General features: G+C 36.0%; 1 protein-coding gene across 2 annotated transcripts in view; it reads left to right on the plus strand.

The window, feature by feature from the left end:
* The window catches only part of adp (WD and tetratricopeptide repeats 1), a 273,490-nt gene that overhangs the window by 237,664 nt on the left and 13,171 nt on the right, over positions 1 to 22,655 (plus strand). For both annotated transcript variants that reach the window (XM_090383632.1, XM_090383640.1), the window contains exon 15: positions 14,862 to 15,054. In XM_090383632.1, the coding sequence (XP_090239758.1) occupies positions 14,862 to 15,054 (193 nt within the window). The remainder of the gene's footprint in view (positions 1 to 14,861; positions 15,055 to 22,655) is intronic.

Genomic DNA, 22,655 nt, shown 5'->3' on the forward strand with positions numbered 1-22,655 from the left:
ATTTTTTATGATATTTTTTAAAATTATGATTTGATTTTTGAAATACTTTCAATCTAATATTGGGAAACAAAGCCAAAATAAGAACAAACTAATTGCCAGTTTCACTAGAAATTTCACAGATAGTTAAATGTTGCTCACTTCTGATCAGAATTAATTTCAAAACCAGTTACTGAATCATTGTTTTCTGAAATTGAATGGTGACTAGAGTGAGGATCATGTTCAAAAAGCTGTTTTTAACATTTCTCGTTTTGTTGTAATTTTCCCTAATTTGAATCAAAATTTGATGCAAATTCACTGCTCAGTAAAATCACTTATTTTAAAATGCAGTGAAACACATAATATACCTTCTATTCAACATACACTAATTCTGACTGATTGACTGACTGCAGATCAGATAAGCAGATTTGTGTATTACTCTGTCTAAGGTGAGTGATCAAACATGCTGTGACAATCTGTAACTCACTGTAACACCAGGATTTCAAGACACAAATGCAGTTCCTGAACTTTTTTTTATCACATCTTTCACACACACACACACACACACACACACACTGAGTGATCACTGAATTATGACCCCCCCCTATGTAAACTGAATGCGATCCGTTGACCACGTGAGGTACGAGAGTGTGGAGTTAGTTGACCCATGTAGCATAGATAAGGTGTCAGTGGTTCAGTAGGTAGTAAAATTCCGAGCGTGATGGGTAAAAGGAAGGATTTATCAGACTTTGATAAAGGACAGATTGTGGGTGTTCGACGAGCTGGTGCCTCGATTTCCCAAAAGGCTGAATTGGTGGGGTGTTCGAGAGCCACCATGGTTAGTGTACCAGGACAGCCATCAAAATGGTCAAACAACGATCCAATGGCAAAACCGAAAAGGTCAGTGAAAGGTTGATGTTAGAGATGAGCCCTGGGTTTGACGACTTGTACAGGCAAACTGGTGTAGCACTGTTGAAGAGTTGACTACCCAATACAATATGGGCCAACCCGGAACAATATCTGGCATGACCATGCATTGCACGTATGGGCTATACCAGCAGACAACCCCTACAGCATCCCCTCCTAACCAAGGTTCATCGGCATAAAAGAAGACTTTAGAAGACTGGTCGGATGAGTCACGTGGATGGTCATGTACGGATTTGGCGTCAACAACGAGGCTCTTGATCTGTCATGCGTGGTACCAAAAGTGCAGGCCGGTGGAGGTGGTTGTATGGTGTGGAGCATGTTTCACTGGCAGGAACTTGGACCTCTGGTGTATGTGGAACAATGTATCAATGGTCTCCGCTATCGTCAACTGCTTGCTGACTGTGTACATCCTGCTATGTTACACTTTTTCATGAAAATGCGCCTAGCCATCGGGCAATTGTTGTGCAGGAATGGTTTGAGGAACGCAGTTCTGACTTCCAGCATATTGATTGGCCTCCGAACTCCCCCAATATCAGTCTGATAGAGCACTTGTGGGATACTGTGGAAAGGATATCAGGCATCTGGATACACTAATCACCTCCATATCTGCATTGCTGGCTGCATTACACAGAGCTTGGTTGGCCATACCTCCCGAATGCTTCCCACATCTGGAATCAATCCCACGTCGGATAGCTGCTGTACTGAGGGAAAAAAGAGGACCTATGAAGTATTAGGCAGGTGTTCATAATTCAGTAATCACTCAGTGTATATATACAGGGTCCAGTCACATTATTATGACCACCCCCAATGTAGACATCACACATGCCTAGCGAATCATGCAGTGCATGTGTCAAGTTCACACACTGCAAACATATAAGGTTTGATGTTCGGCATCCGTGAACACAGTAATAGCCTCTGTCATGGGCAAAGCATGCGACCTATCAGACCTGGAAAAGGGCATGATCATCGGCTATCAGCCAGGAGTGTCAGCATTTCCGAAACAGCAGATTTTGTGAAATGCTCACGCACTGCAGTGGTGAAAGTGTATCAAGACTGGACAAATTTTGACGACCCAACGCGCCAATTGTGGAGCCCCATGTGCCATTGATCCCAGAGGTGAACATTGACTGAAACGGTTGGTCAGGACTGATCGGCGTGCTACTGTTGCTCAACTGGCCATCCAAATAAACTGTGGGGTCACCAGAAAAGTCTCTAACATGACAGTGCAGCCAAACCTGTTGCACGCTGGGCTCTGGAGCAGACGCTTGGTGACAGCACCCATGCTGATTGCCGTTCATCGCAAACAATGCTGTCATTTTGCATAGCAATACCGATACTGGACCCTAGCCGAGTGGCAGCGGGTAGCTTTCTGCGACGAGTCACAGTTTCTGCTCCACCGAGTGGATGGACTGTGGCATATATTAGGCGTGAAACCTCTGAGAACAGACACCTAGACACGATTATTGGCAGAAGGCAGGCTGGTTGGGGCGGTATTATGGTCTGGGGAATGTTTTTATGGAATGGCTTGAATCTGCTGATACCTCTGGAGGGCAACCTGAACACAAATGGTTATTTATTGATCATCGCCAATCAGATATGCCCGTATTCCCTGGGGACGATGGTATCTATCAGCAAGACAATGCGCCATGCCATGTCGACAGAATTGTCCGTGAGTGGTTTGAGGAGCACGACAATGACTTCAAGATTACTCCCTTGGCCACCGAATTCCCCGGATCTTAACACAATTGAAAATCAATGGGACCACCTCAATAGACGCATCAGATGGATGGATCCTCCACCAAGGAACCTACAGGAACTACGGGGTGCACTGCAGTCTTGCATGGTCACAGATACCCATAGCAACCTTCCATGGACTTATTGAGTCCCTCCCATGGCAGCTGGCTGTGGTGCATGCTGGGAAAGGTGCATATTCTGGATACTAGGTAGATGGTCATAATAATGTGACTGGACCCTGTATGTATGATATTAATCACTTCTCATTTAAATTTAAAACACCACTAAGAATGTAAAATTTCAATTTCAGCACCTCACAGGTGTTGCTCTATAAACAGCACAATATCATTTTGCATATAATGATCCTGTTTTTCATCTCCCACACTACACTTTGTAATGCACATTCTTTTATTGAATGACCCATGAAAATTATAAAAAGAAGTGGCAATAAGGTGCTGCTCTGTCTTGCTCTAAGTTTAAACTAAGCCATTAGAAGAGCAAATTTCTAGGTACTTTTATTTGTATGATTTTTCAATGTGCAGAAATCATATATACAGGTCTTTGTTAATGACTTTTCTATAATTTGTGGAAATGTAAATATTTGATCCTGGTGTCTGTTGTTTAACCTAAAACTTAATGGTTTCTCAAGGTTACGTTTCTCTAACTTTCTTAAGATACTTGCATAGATTTTTCCTAATACACTAAGAAATGAATTTGCTGTGTAATAAGCCACTTCAACTTCATTCCTCTTTATATATAGTGGGATTCAGAATTGCATGTCACAATTCTACAGTGGACAGCACTTGACAACAAGAGGAATCTAAAATGCTCTTAGGAGCTTCATTGAAAACAGTACAGTTTTTAAGAAAAATGATACTAAAGTTTTGTGACATCACCTCTGGAATCAGAGAATTGAATGTAAAACATGACGACACTGAAACACAGAAACAACACAAAAACATAATCATTGCTAGAAATCAGATTATATGAATTTGCATATATGCATATGCAAATACATATCATGGCTGTTTAATCATTAGTGCATAAATGTATAACATAGATATTACTAGAAACACTGTATATTTCATTAATTTGATCAATTTCCAAGTATCAAAATCAGAAATGTGATTTCAATATTAAAAACATCACAATATAAAATTACAATATAACGTTAGTGTCAAAAACATGCCATCAGTGACATTGGATGAGATTACATTCCTTGAATATTTGAATGTGTAACATAGCAGTTCAGTTTTGACATAAAAATAAAATTACAGAATAGGCAGTTTAAGCTTTTGTTTCAACATGTCAAAAATGAAATCTGCTGCTAAACTTGTGGAATCATGGATCACCAGTCATGGAAAAAGAAAAATCAAGGAAAAATTGCCAGCAGTTACTTTTAACTAACCTTAAAAGAAAAGTGACTTTTCAAAGGTGCTCTGTCTTGCTTGGTAAGCAGCAGTATCCCTTTTAATAAGTTAAGCAACCCAAGTTTAAAATAATTTTTGAAAAAATATTGTATAAATCAAAATATTCCAAATGAAATCTACTTTGAGGAAGAATGATCTTAATGATATTTACAGTGATATTATTTGCAAAATTCATCAAGATATTGGAGAAAATTGCATCTGAATGTCTGCCAGTGAATTAACAGATGCTTGTGGCCATTATATTGCACATTTGGTTTGTGGAAAATTAGACAGAGTCCCCTCATTCACACTTGCTTGCTTGTAAGGTTCATGACAAGTGAATATCTTCACACTTGCAATAATCATTTGACTGAGAATTGACCCATTGCAAAAAAAAAAAAAAAAAATGATGTTGCTCCCTGTATGATAGCAGCTTCTGTATTACAAGTTTTATGTTGAAACCTAAACATTACTTGCTTTGCCCATGGCTTATGTATAGGCTCTCAGAAACAATTCAAAAATTTTGGTGAAATTAATAGTTATTTCTTGTGTTAAAAAAAAAAAAAAAAAAATCTTCATAAAAGCCCTTACATGTGTAGTTATTTACAGAGATATGCAACCTTGCCTTCTTCTTTGTGACCTTCGTCTTATGGATATGCAACCAGAGTCTGTGACAAGTAGCAAATTAGACATCACACCCTCTATCCCTTCATCAACGTCATTTATGAAAATTGAAAACAACACGGTGGTATTGCAGCAAACCTTTCTATAAAATTTTTTATATTTTTATAAAAATTTCTATATTTTTTTTGCTTCTATAAAAAAAAAAAAAAAAAATTGTTAATACTTTGAATACTGTAAATACTGCAGTAGTTGATTTGGATACTGTAAATTGCTTTTGCAACAGGCAATTCTTTGATTAGAAAATTGAGACTTATTTTGCTTTGTTAACTAATTCTAGGTGTATTAGTATTAGTTACATGGTGCAAGGCTTATGCTACACCAGCCAAAAAAAAAAAAAAAAAAAAAAGAAAGAAAGAAAGAATAAAATAATATCAATAACAAATAAAATAAATAAATAATAAACGAAAAGGAAATAGACACTCTATGCGTTTCCCTCCTCTCATAGGTAACTATCCAGCTGACCTTTGAATTTCCCCAAACAGTCAGCTTCTACCACCCATGTAGGTAACTTATTCCAGTAATTTATAACTCGCTGGCTAAAATAAAAACTTCCTGAAAGCCAGTCTAAACATCTCTCCCCCCCTCATAACTTAAATTTATGGCCCCTAGTTCTAGAATTATTTATAACTGAAAATTTTGTCCTCATTCATTTTATTTATGCCTCTCAGAGACTTAAACACCTCAATCAAGTCTCCCCTAAGGTGCCTAGCTTCCAAGCGGTGCAAACTACATATTCAAAATCTTTCCTCATATGGATGCTCTTTTGCTGATTTCACCAGGCGGGTTACCTGTCTTTGGACCTTTTCAAGAAGCTCTGTCTTTTTTTTGGATGCATTCTCCATACATGAACACAGTATTCCAAGTGCAGTCTTACAATAGCCTTATATAATGGAATTATGACATCCTTATCTCTACTAGAAAATGTTTGATAAATCATCGATAGGACACTATGGGCCTTACAACCTGTCTACAATGCTCAGCAAACTTCATGCCTGACCATATCATAACTCCCAAGTCCTTTTCTTCTATTATTGACTTTAGTTCAACTCTACAAAGTGTATAAGTTCTTTTAGGGTTACTGTTCTTGCACTTTGTTGGATTAAAGCTTAGCTGCTACTTTTTTGACCATCCCTGAAGTCTGTCTAGGTTACTCTGAAGAAGCTCTGCTTGGCAGTGATCATTAACTACTCTACCAATCTTTACATCATCTGCAAATTATACATCACACCCTCTATCCCTTCATCAACGTCATTTATGAAAATTGAAAGCAACAGTGGTCTCAAGACTGATCCTTGGGGAACCCCACTTCTTACATTAATCCAATCTGAAGAATAACCATTTATCACAATCCTCTGCTTCCTACCCTGAAGCCATCCTGCTGTCCATCTAAGGATTTTTACCTGTGATTCTAACCTGTTCCAGCTTATAAAATAACCATTCATGTGGGATGGAGTCAAATGCTTTGCTGAAATTTAAATAAACAACGTCGAAAAATTATTCCTAAATCCAGCTCATGAGGGACCCTGTCAAAATAGCTAACCAGATTTGTTAAACATGATTTTTCCTTTACAAAAACCATGCTGCATATCATTCAGAATTCCATTTCTGTCTAAATGATGTTTAATTCCCCCATTGATCATTGCCTCCACGATTTTCCCTACTACTGAAGTTAGACTGATAGGTCTGTAATTTCCCACTTCACCCTTAGAACTGCCCTTATGTATTGGAGATACATTAGCACTTTTCCAATGCAACAGAATCCCTCCTGAGTCCAGTGATGCTCTCATAATTAGCCTCAATGGTTCAATGCACTCACTTGTCACCTCCCTTAAAATTATAGGGTATATGCCATCAACCCCAGGAGCCTTACTCACCTGTAGGCTTGAAAGTTTTTTTCATTAAATAATCATGTGAAATTTCAGTATCATCAATTACATATTTTTCAACTTCGCTGCCATAATTTCTCATTGACATAAATGGTTTTTCTTCTGTAAATATCAATGCAAAGTAATTGTTGAGTTCATCTGAAACATCAGCTGGGGTATCTAATATTGTCCCACGTCTATTACATAAGGGTCCAATCTGGCTTGTCCTCTTATTTACATTTATATATGTGAAGAATTCCTTAACCCCATTCTTTGCAAGCAATTTCTCATAATCTGCCTAACCTTTTCTGTGGTTTCTTAACCATTACAAATCAATTTGTAGCTGCTGCTATAGGCTTCCGTACTTTTTAGTGCTCCACAACTTCCCATGCCGTTATTATGCTGAATAGCTAAACAGATAAATCTGGTTAGCTATTCTGTAACCTTCCATGCTGTTATTATTCAACTCATCATTCATTCAACTTGGAGTCCTCCTCGTGGAGAATTTTTTTTAACATTATATATGCGTTTAAGGCTTCTTTGATTAATGTTTTAAAGGTATATATATTATAATTCAATTTTATTCGCTTCTGTGAGATATCTACCCAGTTAATAGAAGCCATGTAGCACCTTAAGCCATCGTAATTTCCTTTCCTGAAATTATAACCCATTTCTTTGCCTTTAACTACTGCTGTCTCTCTCTCTCTTCATCATCCACTGTAGAACTCCGTAATCACTTCCTGCTACTGGTTCCTGTACTGTTATGCCCTATTATGTCATTTGATTCATGGGTGACGATCAGGTCTAGAATATTCTTTTCTCTAGTGCTTCCCCTGACTTGTTGATAGAAATAACAATCATCTAGTTGATTTAAAAATTTTGTCCCCATGTCGAGTGTCTCCCCATTTGCTTCAGTCAATTAGAGGCAAATTAAAATCACCCATATTAGGACATTCACACTTACTTGCCCATTCCATTTGTATGTAGAGGCTCTCATCATAATCTTCATAGTCACCTGGCCTGTAGATTACTCCCATTCTCATTATACTTTTGCTTCCAACTATCTCACACCATGCAGATTCTATACTAGCATGTAAAGTGCTAGAATCTGGGAAAGCTTATGTTGGGCTTAGGCTGCTTTTGATAAGAAGCATGGCCCCATCACCCATTCTATCTTCCCTATCCTTCCTAGATATATTGTACATGCTATACTGAAACCTCATCATCCTCTATCTCAGGGTGGCACCACATTTTTGTAAGCCCAATTATGTCAGCATTAATTTTCCTAATCAACAGTTCGAATTCACTTATTTTATTGCCAACACTTCTGACATTACTGTACAAACAATTAAGACCTAGTGTTCTTGTATAGTTAACTACCCTGACACACCCATTTAAGTTATTTAAGCTTGCTTCCCTGACATTAGCTACCCACTCATTTGAAATGTTTCTGCCCTCAGAACAACCCATGTTTAGGCTCTAGAGCAAAGTTTCCGGCATCCCCCTCTCCCCATACTTCTCCTTCAACCCATGCACGGTACTAAGTACTATAGGTTTGATACTTTTCGTGTTTTGGGTTTTCATAAAAAAAAAATAAAAAAAAAAATCTTGCTAATATGATCTGTTGCGGTAACAAACAAGAACTCTTGTGAGGTATGTGCAAGCGTTGCTTTGACCAATGTTTTCAGATAAATGCATATCTATATTACCCTTGTACCCCCCCCCCCCAAACTAGCAGTTCCCCTGAACCTTTAGGTATCCTGTGATACTGGCAAAAACCCTTGCACCACCTTTGTTTAAATGTATCCCACCTCTACATATCATGTCTGGGCAGAATTGTAGACACATAGACATTGTGACCTAACTCTCGGCATTTCTTCAGCATGGTCCTATATTTTCTAACAAATCATGAGATCGTGTATGCTTAATATCATTAGTCCCCACATGAATAATAATATTATTCTCTTCCCCCCCCCCCCTTAAAATCTGACAGTCTGTTGGTGACATCATTAATAGTTGCTCTCGGCAGACATACCCTGGTTCTAGTCCACCTATCCTTATTACAAAAAATATTCCCCTTTTCCCTGACAATGGAGTCTCCTAATAGAACAAAGTCCTTCTGAACTAGAGCAGTTTTCACTTGGTTATTCTGCTCTGGGGCCCGAATTGGGAGTGCATCACTTGATAGGTCACTAGAGTCTCGAGGTCCCTGATGAGCTCCCAGTTACATTATTCTCTAGGGCAAGCACTCATTTTTTTCAGTGACTTAAATTGTTCTAGCAATGCACCACATTTTAACTTTACACTCCGTACGACAGTGACAAAGAAAATAATCGCCTAATGAGCAATGATTATCCAATTAGATATACCTTGGAATACATGCCACAGGTTCTGCAAAGGATGAAATCATGATTTACCTGCAAACTACTATCGGCTATTTCTGTATGAGTCATGATACCCTCTGATGAAGCGTTCAAGGTGGATCTTGTCACAACCATTGTTAAATTTACTAAATAATACAGAAAGTAACTTTTAAAAAAATCATATTTATAATATAAAAATTAAATTTACAAACTATTACAGTATACTCCGGCAGGACCACCAAGTCAGTGGAGTTTACAATAAATCAGTCAATACAAATGTTAATCATATTTAGCAGTCATGGGATTTAAGACCTGTCCACTCAAAGATCGTGTGCTACTGCACTCGCACTCCTGACCACTTGGCTACATCAGGCCAGTATATTAAATAAATTATTTAAAAACAATCTAACCTCTCATTCTAATCAGATCCACTAATTCCCTCTAATCTCAAGGCTTCTGTAATCACTGTGAAGAGCACCATGAAACATGTCTGCTCGCCACATATGCTAACAGTCAAACGGTTAAGGCTTTGAATGGATTGAGCAAGCTCGATGCTGATGGTGTTCTTCCTTTTGCTCAGACTACATGAGGGGATATATAAATTTAAATTGAGGAAGGATGATTGCAGAATAGATGTGGAGAGGTTTGCTTTTAGCCAGTGGATGTTTGATTGCTAGAACAAACTTCCATCTGGTGTTGTTGAGAGTGAACAGCTTATCAAGGAAAAACTGGACGAACTGTTGGAGGAAATGGGTAGGTGAATTGGGAATTTTTTAAAATTTTTTTTTTGCCTTTGCTCTGTGAGCTTGCTTTCTTGCATCATTTGCCACTATTAATACTAATAACCAAACTTGAAAAATGGGAACTTTGAGCAACTGAAGAGGTAGAGGAAGTTCAGTTAGAAATTTCAACTTTCTAACTAAATTTCCCTGGAAACATAGGAAAGAAAATAAGAAATGAATTTAACAGTGTTTTAAAACGGAACTCTGGATTTCATATTCTAAGAAAAAAATAGCTAAATTTTTAATAGAAATGAGCAGGAACTTCCATTTCAGGGGTAGAGACTTTGAAGGCTTTAATTTTAATTTCACCTTTGTCACTTCTGTTAATGTGGAAAGATCATTCTCTAGTTTTAAATTGATATTTGGATATAAGTGCCACAGATTTACGATGGGACACATTGTAAATCTGTAGCATTTATAATGTAATGGGCCATTTTTGCAGTAAAACAAGAAATAAATTGTTATTTATGTTGTTTGAAAAATGGTTATTCCATATAAAATTATACTTATTCTAAAACCTTTTCATTTAACAGTTTGTTGCTTTGAAATCCTGAATACAAAGAAATTGTAATTTAATTAATAAATAAATTTATAATAAATGTAATAAGTATATTGTAATAAAGTTCATTAATGTAAAAATATTATTGCATATAATAGCAGTTTTGTGCATATTTTACTGCATTTTTTACATGTATATCTTGCTTTTTTTTTTTTTTATATTACATGATGGCCACTCATTACACAATCAGTATGAATTCAGAAAACAAAATTTTTTAGAGAATATGTACCCAGTTTTCAGGATGTTATTGTAAGTCCCAACAGCAGTCCACACAGTGCAACAGTGTGATCATTATTCACAGTGAATTCAGCACAGGAAGCATTTTCAAAGGGTTATGCAAATTTGGGGGGGAAAGCACAATTTAGGATGTTGTTACCTTAATTTATTTAATTAAAAAAAAATGCAAAGTGTGAATTAAGATAACAACCAATAGTGTTTCTCCGTCAGAGTCTGGGTTGAAATAGTAGGGCATATGATTATTGGTTTGCATATATTGCCATATTATCTTGGTGGCAGTCAGCAAAAAAAAAAAAAAAAAAAAAACCTGTTTCATCTCCCCACTTATGCTACCAGTATAGCTGACTTTTGAAGTTTACCAAGCCACTAGCGTTAACTACTCATAGAGGCAAATTTATCCCCCCCCCCAAGAATTGTAGGATATTTTGAGATAACTGGAATGTATCCTCTGCCATTGATTTTAAAGGAGTTCTGACCCAGTATCATGGGAGAGTGCGGGTGCTTTACAGTGACTGAAGGAATTAGTGTTTTGTACAAATCTATAATTTTGAAAAATCTTATTTTAAAGATATGTAATAGTTTAAAGAATCAATTTCAGTAGATATCTTGAGCTGTTTCTAAGCCCACCCCCCACCAGAACAATGGTCTGGGTCCAAAACACAGACCCAAAGTCTTATATTGGACTCATGGTTGCAAAAAAAAAAATCAATATTTCTCTGTTAACATTTTTAAAAGTTTTTAGTAATATTGCTGTTGGCACATGATAATGGTTTTTGATCACAGCTAAATCCTGAGTTGAACTAAAGACTAGAGCAGATTGAGTACTAGAAGAATTGCAGAGTTGGAATGTGATGTTTTCTTTGGTTTCTGCTTTTATATAACCATGCCCTTTGCAGATAACATTAATAATGTGGTTCTTTATCACTTTCATAATTATCACATATGCTTGTGACTTGTAGCACACCATGCATTCTTACATTGGATCCCAATATTGGAACCCAATGTAAGAATATGGAATACACTCTAATATCCCAATACACTATAATACCCACAATAATATCCCAATTCATGGGGAGGCATGTTATGGAGGTAGCCATTCTTCAGTATGATGATTACTGGTGTATTTTGTGAGCATATTTTCAACATTTGTTCTTTCACATTCTGACTGATTTTGCTTCCTTTTTTTGTGTTTTTAACATTATCCTTGTTTTGGTCTTGTATTATTATGTGACAATATGTTTGTTATGGTATTAATACTGTTAGTATGCTGCATGCACTGAGCTGGTGAAGAAGCACCTTGTATTAAAAGCTTTTTGTTATAGCATTTTTAACACTTTTGGTCAGTTTATATTTTTATTTTTAGTGATTTTTATATTTACTATTTTAGATGTTCTATTTTATATGGTTTTTCATTAGACACTTTATTTTGCTATCTGCCTGTTTAGTCAGCAGTGACAAGTATTTTATGCAAAATGTTTCTCAGCACTCAATGCTTTTATTCTGATGCTGGAAGTATTACTTTTAAGAATAAAACAAGATGGAATTCATCATGTAAAATGCTTTCGATTTTAAAATTCAGAAAATTGTCTTTCTTATTGAACAGAGTCAGTGCAGATTTCCTGGAGTTATTTCTACTTGAGTTGCTTGAGCATGTACAGAGAAGACCAACAAGATTGGTGAGGGGAACGAAGGGGGTCCCCTTATTTGCTTAAGTTCTGCAAATTGCAGCAGCTGGAGACTAGGCACCTGCAAGATGATCTGACTGAGGTGTATAAGGCCTTGAATGGGTTGAGCACACTGAATTCTGATGGAATTCTTCTGCTTGCTCAGATTATGAACCTAGCGCCTCCGTAGCAAGGTGGGAAGGAGCAGCAGTGTGTAGCACACGCTTCTTGATTAGACTGGGGTTTGAGCCCATGACTACCAAATACGGAGGATGCGGAAAGGTCAGAGAATGACCACCGCATATCCCCGGAGCAATATGGCCTTAGTTGCTAATGCTTCTAAAAACCAAACAAGATTAAGAACCTGAGGGGGGGGGTCATAAATTCAAATTGAGGAAAGAGTTGTGAAATCGATGTGCAGAAATTTGCCTTTAGCCAGCAGGTGATTAATTGCTGGAACAAACTTCCATCTGTCATTGTGGAAGTTGATAGCTTAAATATATTCAAGGAGGAACTGGACAAACTTTTAGAGGGAATGGTTGTGTGGAATTCTTTTTTTTTTTTTTTTTGCTGATGCTACATAAGCTCATATGCTTGATTTCTTGCATCACATGCCTCTATTGTTATTACTACTTCTACTTGCGCTACTTCTTTTATTACTACTACTAGTACTGCATTCATATCACAGTAAAGTGAAGAAACACATCTCATATTTTTTTAAATTTTTTTTGTAGGTGTTTTGTGCATTCGTGTTGGATTCTTTTAACTCTTCAATGACCAGATGGGGTGTGACAGATCCATGGATTTATATTTTTATTCATCCACTAATTAATTCATCCATTTTATGCAGGATTTTGTTGATACACTTAGTACCTTCCTCTCCTTTTCCCTTCTTGCTGCTGTATAGATTAATTGTCAGTGGGCTTTGATTTAAAGCATATACTAGTATTTTCTTTGTTGCATCCAGGCTGCATCTCACAGACACACAGCCTGGATGCTAACATCATATAAAAATGGGAGTTGTTTGTTGCAATTTCTTGTTACATAGATTTTTAAATGATGCAATTCATTGAAGGTGCTGGCCTTATTTTGATGCAATTTATCAGTACAAATGTAAAAAATATCTCTGTGCAACTCACTCTAGAATGATTTGTATTTGTTCTATAAAAAGGGTCATTATAGTTTGTATATACTGCATGGAATAACATTGCTGATCATGAGTTTAAACATTATGAATTTGAAGGGCTCTGATTTTGTTGAAGTACTTTTGTGTTTCGAACAGTAATGCAAACAGTTTTTGGGAATTCATTGTTTCTTTTCTCTTATTTTTTACCCCATTACATTATCATGAATATTAATGTGTGCAATTTTTCTTTAGACTCTTTATTTTGCTATCTGCATTTTGCAGATAGCAAAATAACAATTAAATAATAATAATTTTGATATATACTAATATATATCAAAATAGCCAACACTACTAATATAAAACTCATTTCCAACTCTGCTTGGTTTAATGCATTAATTAAGATGAAATAGAAGACTTGAACTAGAACCCATTCTCCCTGAAGGTGCACCTTTACACATGTGGGTGGGGTGGGGGGTATGTTCCTTTAGTAGGCCATTTGCACAATGTCAGGAGCCATAATGTTAGCTTTTGAGTCATTGTCTTCATGCTGACTGTGAATTAAAACTCAGAATAGAAACTTATAAAAAGAACTTAAGACAGAGACATAGAAAACTTGAATTCATTACATCTAGTGGAGTTGGAGAAGATCAGTTTGTTGTAATTATTAGAAGCGTTTGGCCTCTCTCTCATATTAATGTTCTTCTAAGAAATACTTTTAGAATGAAGCCAGAATGAAATATCTGGTTTCATTCCTGTTTCAGAATATTTATTATATATTGTTTCTGTTTCTGGAACCAAGCAGGTATGCTGTTCAGCTAGGGCGAACATCACTTTGTTTGACTCTTTTCATTTCTGAATTGTAAACTGTCTTTTGTGGAGTATCCTATGAAGTGAATTAATATCACCTGATAAAATATTGTTTTTGTTGATCCATAATTTGATGAAAACTGAATGGTATATATATAGGGTGGTTCATAATTAAGTTTCCACCGTGTTAGGTCTCTGTTGAATATTTTTACCACATGGTATATTATGCTGCTCTTATAATTCTGTTGAGCTGCATGGTAAATTAGCTCCCTCAGATAACTCCAAAGTCAAAATCACAGGAAATAAAATCAGGAGAACAAGGTAGTTGTGATATCAGAAACTCACAGCTTCGGTGAATTTGCGAGTTTGTTTATGAGTACAAACATTGTAAATAAATTCCTTGTTGTACTCTGTACAGCCATCCATCCATGGCCAAAACATTTACAGATTCATTGTAATTGCTTAAAGCAGCTGGTATACAAATGATGCAGTTAGCAGTGAAGCATGCAGTTTTTTTGGTGTTGCATATGGATTCTATCTGATAACATGCACACTAGTGGTCACATACTTTACTCAAAGACCATAACCATTTCCTTATTGCCATCAGATGGCAACAAGGAAATGATGCATGTTTAGGCGAGGATATGTATAAATTGCATGTTGATAAGAGCTTATCATATAATCTGTTTTTCTTAATTTTTTTTTTTTTGTTTATTTTTCTGTTTCAGCTCTGGACAGTATGTGGTAGCTGGTTCAGATGATGGATCATTTTTTATGTGGGATCGGCAAACTACGAATATTGTTCGTGTTCTCAGGGGAGATGATTCCATTGTTAACTGTCTACAACCACATTCTAGCACTTGCCTTTTGGCAACTAGTGGTATTGATCCTGTAGTAAGACTGTGGAGTCCAAGACCAGAGGTAATTATATTATCCAGCATTAGCTATATATGGACGCATTTTGGAAGAGAATCCAAATTTAGATTTTTCACACTTGCACCATTTTTCCAGAAAACACTATTCCATTTTAACATGTTGTTGAGGACTTCACATGACATGACCAGCCAGTTCATTTTCCATACTCCTCTCATTGATTTTATTGCAGTTATAAAATGTGTTCTGGTTCAGCAATAAACTTCGTAATTTAAATTTACTGAAAAAATAAATTTATTAATTTTGTAATTTAAATACATTAAGAAATATTTTATTTTATAGAAATTTGTCTCTACGTTAGTGCCAAAAATTAAGAGGAAATTAAAAGAGAAAAAAGGATATATTTAAGAAGTGGGAATTTTTTTTTTTTTTAGTATAATGGGATAGAATTGTATGCCTCATTTCTAAAAAGGGAATATCAAACTTTGCACAAGGATAAATACAATGAAATATTTGCACAGGAAAATTTTTTTTTGAACCATTCCTTTCGGTTCTTTTTTTTTCCCCTTCCACACCAGTATAATGCTTTATTGGATGCATATGCATATCTGCCTACTTTCTGAATTGGAAAGTGGGAAATATTTATTACAGTTCAGCTTTCAGCTGGAAGAAACTGGAAAACAAAAATAAATCTACAAAAATTGCATTTTAACATGGTTACAGTATACAATAGTGCAAGTTAGGCCTAATCATTAGTTGCCTTAATAAATAAATATAAAAGAATCAAAAATAGAATGTAATTATAGCTACTTACTTGTAGTATTTAAAGTTGATAAATTAAATCTATGTCAGTAAATTTATTAATACAAGTTATGTCTCAAGAGTTCCTTAACTTTTATTATTATTATTTTTTAAATCGACAGCTGCTCACCTAATTTCTTTTATGTATATATGAAGCCAATGCAATTCCTTACTTTCATTAAAACTATTTAATGTTCACACATTCAGTCATAGTATACTTTCCTGTTGACAACTTTGCTGGCTTGGTGATATGACCCTTCAATAAAGCAACAGAATCAAGAGGTGACCACTATCACCTCTCTTGAAAAAAGTTCATGCTAAGAAGCTGAAAGCAAAATCACTGTGGCTTGGTTTTTTCCTATGCATAAGGAGTTTGCTCCTGCACGTGAGAATTTGGATATGGTTTCTTAATGATAACACTCACCCACATAGAATGAAACATTTTCAATTTGCATGTCTGAATTTTAAAGAAACAATATTTGTATAACTGAATATATAACCTTTACAACCTTTATATAATTGAATTTTAAAGAAACAGTATTTATATAACTGAATATATAACCTTTACAGCCTTTATATAACTGAATTTTAAAGAAAAAATATTTCTAACAGATATATATCATCTCTTTTTCCTCTGAAAAATGTCAGGCTGTCATATAAGTTGACTTTTGTTACAAATCATTGTTTATAATAATGAATGTTAAACTACTATACATTTTTAAAAGACATCTACATTTTTTAATAAAATAGGTGCATTTGTAGTGTTTAGGTGTTTAATTAAAATCTGCAGTTGATTTTATTCTGTTTTTTGCACAAAGTGGAAAAAACAGAATAAAATAAAAGTGGAAGTAAGAAAACTTTTAGCCAAAATTATGATGGCATCCTTGGACTTAGGGGAAGGTCTCCATGGACTGGAGATGTGCAAATGTATCCTCAGTTCACAAAGAGTGATATGAGTAATTACAGACCTGTTAGTTTAACTTCTGTTCTGTGGAAAATAATGGAGTTACTGGTTAAAGAAGCATTGCAGGATCATCTAGATAAGATTGCAGTAATAATTCAGACAGAGCATGGGTTTGTTAAGGGAAAGTCTTGCCTGACCAATTTGATTCTTAATGTCGAAGTTTGCAGATGACACAAAAGTTGGCAGGATTGTTAACGACAGTATGCTACTGCAACAGGATCTAGAGAAGTTGGGCAGATGGACTGAGAAGTGGCAACTGAAGTTTAACATTTCACAAATGCAAAAATACTGCATATGGGTAGCAGTAACCCCAGAGAAATGTACCAACTGTGTGGTAGTACACTCAAGGTAGTGGAGAATGAAAAAGACCTGGGGATAATTGTGCAGTCAGATATGAAGTTTTCTGAGCAGTGCAGACAGGCTTCCAGAGCAGGGATAAGGAGGTGATTATCCCTTTGTATAAGGCAATGGTCAGACCACATCTTGAGTACTGTGTACAGGTCTGGAGGCCTCCTTTTAGGAAGGAATGTAGAGTTGCTAGAATGAGTACAGAGAAGGATAACAAGATTGGTGAGGGGGGAAATGGGGTGCTCTTACCAAGACAGGCTTAAGTTCTGCAAATTGCAGCATCTGGAGACTAGGTACCTGCAAGTACCTAGTCTCCTGTGATCTGATTGAGGTGTATAAGGCCTTGAATGGTTTGAGCAGACTCAATAGTGATGGATTCTTCCCCTTGCTCAGATTACAAACCTGAGGGGGCATAAATTCAAATTGAGGAAAGACAATTGTAGAATAGATGTGTGGAAATTTGCCTTTAGCCAGTGGGTAATTGATTCGTGGAACGAACTTCCATCTGTTGTGGAAGTTGATAGCTTAAATAAATTCAAGGAAGAACTTTTGAAAAACTTTTGGAGTGAATGGATGGGTGAAATATGAAGTTGGGTTTTTTTTTTTTTTGTGATGCTGCATAAGCTTGCTTACCCAGCTATCTATTTTCCATAATCTTGATTTCTTGTTGAAAATATTCACCGTACTCTTCACTACTCACTGTACCAAGGTGTTGTGTGTGGCTGCACAGAAAAGGAACCTTTGCACTCATGTTGCAAAAAAAAGAATTATGTTGTTCTTGTTTATACTCTGGCACAACCACCAGATCAGTGGGGTTTACAATAAATCAATTAATACAAATGTTAATTGTATTTAGTAGTCAGGGGCTTGAATCCCGGTCTACTCAAAGAGTGTGTGCTACTGCACTTGTGCTCTTGACCACTCGGCTCTTGTAATCCTTTTATTTGTAAGTGTCGACGTTTTTCAAAGCATTCCTCAATGCTAAGCAGTCCCCATTATAGAATATTTTAAAGTTATATTGCAGCAAACAACTGATTTATGGTCCATAAAAAAACTCCAGCATGGAGTTTTGCATCACTTATATTAAAACATCTTGAAAGGATGTACTCAAAAACTAGCATTCATATTTATCTGTGGCTTTGATGAATTGTTTCATCAGTCCCAGTTCTATATGTAGCAGTGGCATAAACACCTTGCTAGGTGGGACCAGTGGTTTATTGATGGCATTTTGCTTCCAGGTGTGAAATTAGTTCATTTTGGCCATGCCTTAATCTGATATTTGTTAGTAGTATGGTTAGCATCTTCAAATCACCAGACTATTCATTCATGATCACATTATTTCACTTTTTTTAGAATTCTATTCTAGTGAATGACACAACATTTAATGTATTGATTAACACATTGACTGCCAAGGCTTATTTGGGTAAACTGGTCGCCGACGCCAATTTGAGTTAGGCATGTTAAATTATTCAAAACCCAAATTATAATATATATTCATCACCAAAACTCATAAAAAAAACTTATTGTTGTAAAAAAAGCATCGTGAATTATCTCATAGTTGCTGTATGTAATAGAAAATTCTTCGTGGCAGCCAACTACAAGTTAACTCAATTAAATCAGACATGTTGTAACTTGCAGAATTCTCTGTACATGAATCAGTGCTGTGCATAAATCCCCTGCAGTGACACAGACTTTGCCGAGTACATTGTATTTGGTACTTTGTTATGTACTAAAAAGAATATAAAACATGGATAAGAAGAGATCACTGACTGAAGAAGAGCTTGAGCTCTATGCTAATATCAGTGACTCGGAATTTGAAGGGTTTTTTGACGAGTCATAAGGTCCTGGTTCATAGATCGATTGGATCAAATGCTCTCATATTATTCAGTGCTAAGAAAAACCATCAGATGTCCACAAAAAACTGCATTACATATTATAGAAATATATATGCATAACGCATACACCCTTTTCCATCAAGTTACGGATTTCTCTGAATTTCGAACATTTTATGGTGGAACCCGTAACTTGACGGAAAAGTTACATTGAATCTTTGATTGGAGAAAAAATTCTAAACGTTCCAAAGAAGATTAGGTCTGAACGTAAAATTCATTATTTAGAATTTCAGTTGGCTATACCACCAACTGAAAAAAAACCACAGCTGACTAAGCCATGTCAAGTATGTACGAGAAATAAAAAATGCCATGGAACATGCTATTATTGTCCAGTGTGCTAAGAGAGGCTAGCTCTTTGTGTGAAGAAAATATTTCTTTGCGTGAATAAATTTTGTTTTCCTGATGCCGTGGTTCATTTTTCATTCTTATCCCAGAAGCCAACTATCCATCAGTTGCACATATTTGCTACGAATATGCTTGTAGCTGCGCCTGAAAGGCAGATCATAGCAATTCGAGTCAACTCGTAGTCGGCATTCAACGTGTTAAACACTTTATAGGAGTCAAGTGATCCCTGCTTGAATCAGAAGGCATAGCTATCGGCTCTCCAGGTTTACAATAAAAAATTTGTCTTTTTGTTTAATTTAATCCCTTTTTTTACAATTTAATTTAATTCCCTTACTTTCACTGTCATAACAGTTTGTAATAAAATTTTTCTCCTTCACTTTGCAGTAACAAATATTTTTCCATCTTTGTTTTTTGCAAAAAGAAAATAAAATTATTTTTAGATTGGAATTGTTTTAAAAATTGTACAAATATCTGCTTATTTTCATTAATGAATTGGCCATTAGGGGCAGCCTTCATTACAAAATGGGAATGTCAGATTCCTATTTTGCAATTCATTTCATTGTGTTTGTGTGATGCATGATGCAGAGCTAATAAATAGTATCTTTCAGTAAGATAAAAACAAAAAAAAAAAAAAAAAAAACTAACTAGACTGGTAGGACACTGATGATTTCTGACAAGTCTTTTTAACAGAGGTAAGAAGAGGTGAGAAAAGCTGTAAGAGCACTTTGCAGTTACTAGAAACAGGAACAACAAGTGAATGGCGCTGATACTTATCCAAATCCAGTTCAAAAATGAAAGAAGACAAATTAATGACCTCCCTAGAAAAGAACTTTTCAATTGCAGACTATTGATGAAAATAAAAAAGAATATTGATGAAAATAAAATAACCTGATAACACTCTAGGCATGTTATCGTTACTCGTGTGTAAAGTCTGTTTGTGTTCCTCTCTTCTGGCTTGAATAAAGCAATTTGCTTGTTTGCTTTAAATGTTATGGTTTGAAAATTCTAAAATAGTCCTTTGATCCAATGCCACTCACATCCATGAGCTGAAGTTATTATTCCTAGATATGTTGAAGAATGTGATGTAAATTTTGTATACTAAGTTTTTAAATCTTCCATTTCCATTTTGGAAGTTGATTACTATTACAAACTAAACCAAAAGGATGATACTGATTTAGTCATAGGCATTTCTATTTTCAAAGTTATGGAGAGTTTAAAACAAGAGACGATTCTGATTAAGAGAGGAAGTACATTATAGCTACATGGTACACAAGTTCCAAATAAAAAATTACATTCATTATGTTCTTATAAATGCTGCTGTAGCACAAATTTCAATTGGCAGTGCATCATTTTCAAATTTGAAATTTTTTGTTTATAAGTTTCCAGTACTTTTTGGTGTTATTGAAGATATAGAATAAATAAGTAAGTAGATGTTTTGCAGCTATTGTGAAAGAAGAATTGATGTACATTGTCCTTGTTTGGGGAACTGAAAGTGCACAAGGATGTTTGAAATTAAACAAATTATTCCAAGTCTTGCTGATATTCCAAAACTTTACCAGAATCAGATCTTCTGTTTCTGGTGAAGCTTTGGAAATACTCTTGATGACAGGGCTATTGTTAAAAAAAAAACTTTGACCCAACATTTCTGTAGAGGGGCAATGTCTGCAGTAACTTTCTTAAAGCAAGCAATATCCAAACAGATTTCCAGACAGAGAAATGTTAGGTAAGCTAATGTTTGAGAGCATAATACTATACTGATAGACAATCCTGTGTATGTATTTTAATGTGTTGTGAGTGAAATTGAATTTCTAGTGTAGTGTGAAATTCAAAAAACTTCCTGGTTTTTCCAAAAAAAGACTTTTTTTTTTTTTTTTTAATCATCTGATTTTTGTGATAAATCTCATCTTCTGCCTGTTTTGGCCAAAAAAAAAAAAAAAAAAAAAAAAAAAGTTTTCTCCCATTTCAGTTGCATGAACTTCAATTTTTCAAAAGTTAAAAGTTGGCAGCAATGAGGAGGGAATTAGTTCTCTTTACACTTTACCAAGCCACTGAAGTGCCAACAAATTCTTATCGCTCAACCCAGAGCTTAGGAGCTGCATTGAATTCTTCAGTAGATCCAAGTCCCATACCACATCATTCATTTCAACTTGTGTAACCTGTTGTCATTATGGATGTGGCTTCAACTTCACCAGTACCTTAAAAATCACTCTATTTACCTGGAAAATAATCAGACTCAGTCAGTCTTTGATACATAGGTTACAGTCTAGGTGATAGATGACTCATCAACCGGTGCAATACCCCCACTTTGCTTATTGCACCGGCTTGAAGTGATGGAACCCATGTTTAGTCTCCAGAGCTAAGTTATGGTCAGCCCTTCCCCATCTCTTCCATCATGCAGTATGACTGATGACTTTTGAGGTTATGATGGACATCATGGCAAGATCCAATCTTCCTTACATTTCGAGGGTACAGCTCAAAAACGGCATTCATAGGCTGGCCGTTAGTTAGTACACCAGACCGAACCTATTGGTAACTCTCAAGGAGGCTTCTGGATCAGCTAGTGTATAATCTTTCTACCTCTACTCTGCCAGATAGTGACTGGAGGGAGTCCAAGTAGTGTGTATGTGGGGGCACTGTCTGGGCCACGTTATGTTAAGGAGCTGAGTATATTCTTGCCACGTGTACGCCATATCCAAAAATTTCATTACTTCATACAGCATGCCCTCCCCCACCTTTTCTTACTATTGAATACACCACGAATTGTCAAACTAACAGATTAAGCTTATCTACGAAAAGATCTAAACCTCCCAAACACTTTCTAGTTCATTTCACGAATATATGTGGTCTCAGTTCTAATCTCAATGATGTCCATTTCCACTTGCAGTCTGCCAAACCCCATGTACTTTTTCTGATAGAATCTCAGTTATCAGTTGATTCAACTACTGCTCATCTAAGTTGCCAAAATTATTCGCTGTATGATTCCTTTCACCTCAAAGGTGGTACTTTTGCATATGTCCATTCCAATATTCCCTGCCAGAGACTTGGTAATTTGGAATCTCCTCTTTTCGATCTTTTCTGACTTAAAATCTCTCTACCAGATTCAGTCAAATTCATCTGTTGTCTCTACCATTCTCCCAACTCCACTAATCACTTGGAGCTCTTTGACTTCCTCTCTTTGCAACTTGACTTTCTACAGTCCAACTTTCCTAACAGTGAGATAATTTTCCTTGGTGATTTTAATGTTCACAACTCCAGCTGGCTTCCGTTTTCTAGTCACACCTACCCAGCTGGTCGAGAAG

Source organism: Mastigoproctus giganteus, chromosome 1 (assembly GCF_048544385.1).
Source record: "Mastigoproctus giganteus isolate SK-2022 chromosome 1, ASM4854438v1, whole genome shotgun sequence".
NCBI lineage: Eukaryota > Metazoa > Arthropoda > Arachnida > Uropygi > Thelyphonidae > Mastigoproctus > Mastigoproctus giganteus.